This window comes from Montipora foliosa, chromosome 12 (genome assembly GCF_036669935.1).
Source record: "Montipora foliosa isolate CH-2021 chromosome 12, ASM3666993v2, whole genome shotgun sequence".
Lineage (NCBI taxonomy): Eukaryota > Metazoa > Cnidaria > Anthozoa > Scleractinia > Acroporidae > Montipora > Montipora foliosa.
Genome location: NC_090880.1, coordinates 32,069,507 through 32,072,006, shown reverse-complemented (window position 1 = coordinate 32,072,006; position 2,500 = coordinate 32,069,507). Strand labels below are relative to the sequence as shown.

General features: G+C 41.2%; 1 protein-coding gene across 2 annotated transcripts in view; it reads left to right on the top strand.

Annotated features, from left to right (window-relative positions):
* The window catches only part of LOC137980034 (uncharacterized), a 21,614-nt gene that overhangs the window by 17,010 nt on the left and 2,104 nt on the right, over positions 1 to 2,500 (top strand). For both annotated transcript variants that reach the window (XM_068827358.1, XM_068827357.1), the window contains exons 21-23: positions 84 to 341; positions 830 to 954; positions 2,491 to 2,500. The exon at positions 2,491 to 2,500 is cut by the window's right edge and continues 83 nt beyond it. In XM_068827358.1, the coding sequence (XP_068683459.1) occupies positions 84 to 341; positions 830 to 954; positions 2,491 to 2,500 (393 nt within the window). The remainder of the gene's footprint in view (positions 1 to 83; positions 342 to 829; positions 955 to 2,490) is intronic.

Below are 2,500 nucleotides of genomic sequence, written 5' to 3'. Positions count from 1 at the left end.
CAAGCAGGCAGCGAAGTGCTAAGAAACCGATTTAACGTTATGTCCATATTTTATTTTTAACCTCTCTGTTTGTATCGTTTCAGATGACATTGCGCTCCTCTTTGCCCGATGTTTTGAGTCGTCACGTGTTCATGGATACATCTGGGACGTTTGGCCGCGCACTCATGGATTTGGGGAGAATACACTCGGTAGCGCTCGAAGACGAAACTGGAGGGTCGCGTGTTACTGTGGAGCACAGAGTTCAACCAGTTGCGAATGCTCGTGGAGGCACGCTGCTGTGGCAGATTTTAAAATTCAAAGGCTTGAGTAACGTAGACGCAGTATCTTCAGAAAGTTTGCAGGTAAAATTCACAGGCGAAAAGCGCGACCACGTAGAAGCCTATTAATGTTGATGAAAATTGAATGAACCTCGAGTTTCTGATAATTACTTTTTCCAGATTCTCCTTTCAAAGAATAAGATTTTCTGGCTCCGGTACAAAAATTTGACTATTCAGAAACACGAGTTACGTGTTTTTTCCAGTCTCGTCCCCAGAATCCGCTTTTTTTTTTTTCGGTCAGCACCAAGAACACGGACTCTGGCCACAGCCAAAACAGGAAGTCCGCGAATCACCGACTTCCGGCTCTTCTGCGCATAACAATAACGGTCGTCAATGGCTACAACATTTTACCATAGCCGCGACTGCGCGAATTTTTGGCTGTGGCCAGAGTCCTTGTTCTTGGTGCTGACCAAAAGAAAAGCGGACTCTGCGGACGAGAATGTTTTCTAGTTTAGAATGTAAAAGTTCTCATTGCGCATGTCTGGTAACATTTTTCTTTTTTGTGTTGTCAGAACATTTTTCGTCAAATCCGACAATGTCACAAGGTGTTCATAGCAGCACAGCTCAACTGTAAACAAAGTGAGGTCATCCTGAAGGAGCTCCTTCTATTGATAGAAATCTTACTCTTCGCGGCCAGGTAAAGTGACAAGCAATGGTTTGCCTGAAAATTAAACTAAATAAGTCCCACACAACCGGCGCCGAGCACGAAAACAAACGCATGCGAGCAGTTTAACAGTTGTGTTCAATAGGCCACTTTGGAAAATACCATAATAATCTTTGTTTGGTCCTCCAAATTTTGCATAAGCATTGTTTCCAGTTGGTCTTGGGACTTAAAATGGTCCCAAGAGAAACAAAAACAATGCTCATGCAAAATTTGGAGGGACAAACAAAGAGTATTATGGTATTTTCCGAAGTGGCCTATTTAATGGTTTAATTGATTTATAGATGGTTTTCACTCACGTGAAACAAAACAATACAAAATGTATGCATGGAATATACATAAAAATGGAGTTTGGTTCCCAAAGGAGAGAACGTCTATTGTTCTTGTACACCAACATGGCCGCTATGACGTCACGTGAAAACGATCTATTGGTTTATTTTGGTTGACACATTTTCGCGGAAAAATTAACAAAGTTAGAAAGGTACAGTAGGGATTTAAAATAAAAAATGTAAGGGGTGTAAGTTAACCTATTGGTAAAGTGTAGATAAGAAAAGTAAAGTAAGAGTTCACGATAGTTTTCCTCGCAATGGTTGCGCGAAAATTTGGGGTAGAGCGTGATGCAACGTTTTCGCTGCAAAAATGCGGCAAAATCTCGCCAGAGCTCTTCATTCGAACTAGAACGCTTGCTGTGCAAATAGCGTTGAGTTTAAATCTTTTGAGGACTATGAAGCAAAAAAAAAACAAGACTGTGACCAAGGTTATTGAATTTAGCGTCGTAGACATCATGTGTGGTAAATTAAATGTGGTATTATTCTTGATTGGATGAAATTGTGGCGCCAAACTTTTTAACCAGTCATTGGGTAGCGTTCCCTGCAAGCCTTTTAAGGGGGAGGGGGTGGTACTTTCTTTCATCCCCACAACACCAGCGGGGAAGGCACATCAGGAGCACCAGGAGAGAAAGCGCCACAATATTAATGAAATTAAGGTCACTTGTATTTGAAAATGCCTTTAAACATCCAAACAAACTGCGCTATATCACTCAGGGGATAATAAGCTAACAAAGTGTGTGAGGCTACTGCTAATTCTAAATGGTCCTTGAGAAAGTCCATTGTAAGGGAGCGATCGTTTATTTCGTCCCGGGGGTGGGGGGGGGGGGAGTGGTTTTGGCTTCAAGTGGTATATTTGGGTTTCCGTAAAAACAAAGCGAACAAGAGTGTTTTTCCGAAAGACACCCTGAATGTTGACAAGAAACTGACATCTCGTACGAAAAAAAAAATGATGCCCACATTGATTTGTACTTGTAACTGATCTAGAATTTGAATCCTCTTTTACTTGTATAAATTGTAAATGTAAACACTGCTCTATTGTAGCTTTTGCTAACTGCAGGCAGTGCATATTTCTTTAAGTACAAATAAAGGTAGAAAAATAAAGGTACATCATCCCACCAGGTGGAGAGGCAGAGATAAGTATCCACCGAAGCGTTATTTTTATGCTTGAATTTTTTCCTCGTAGGATTTGCCGC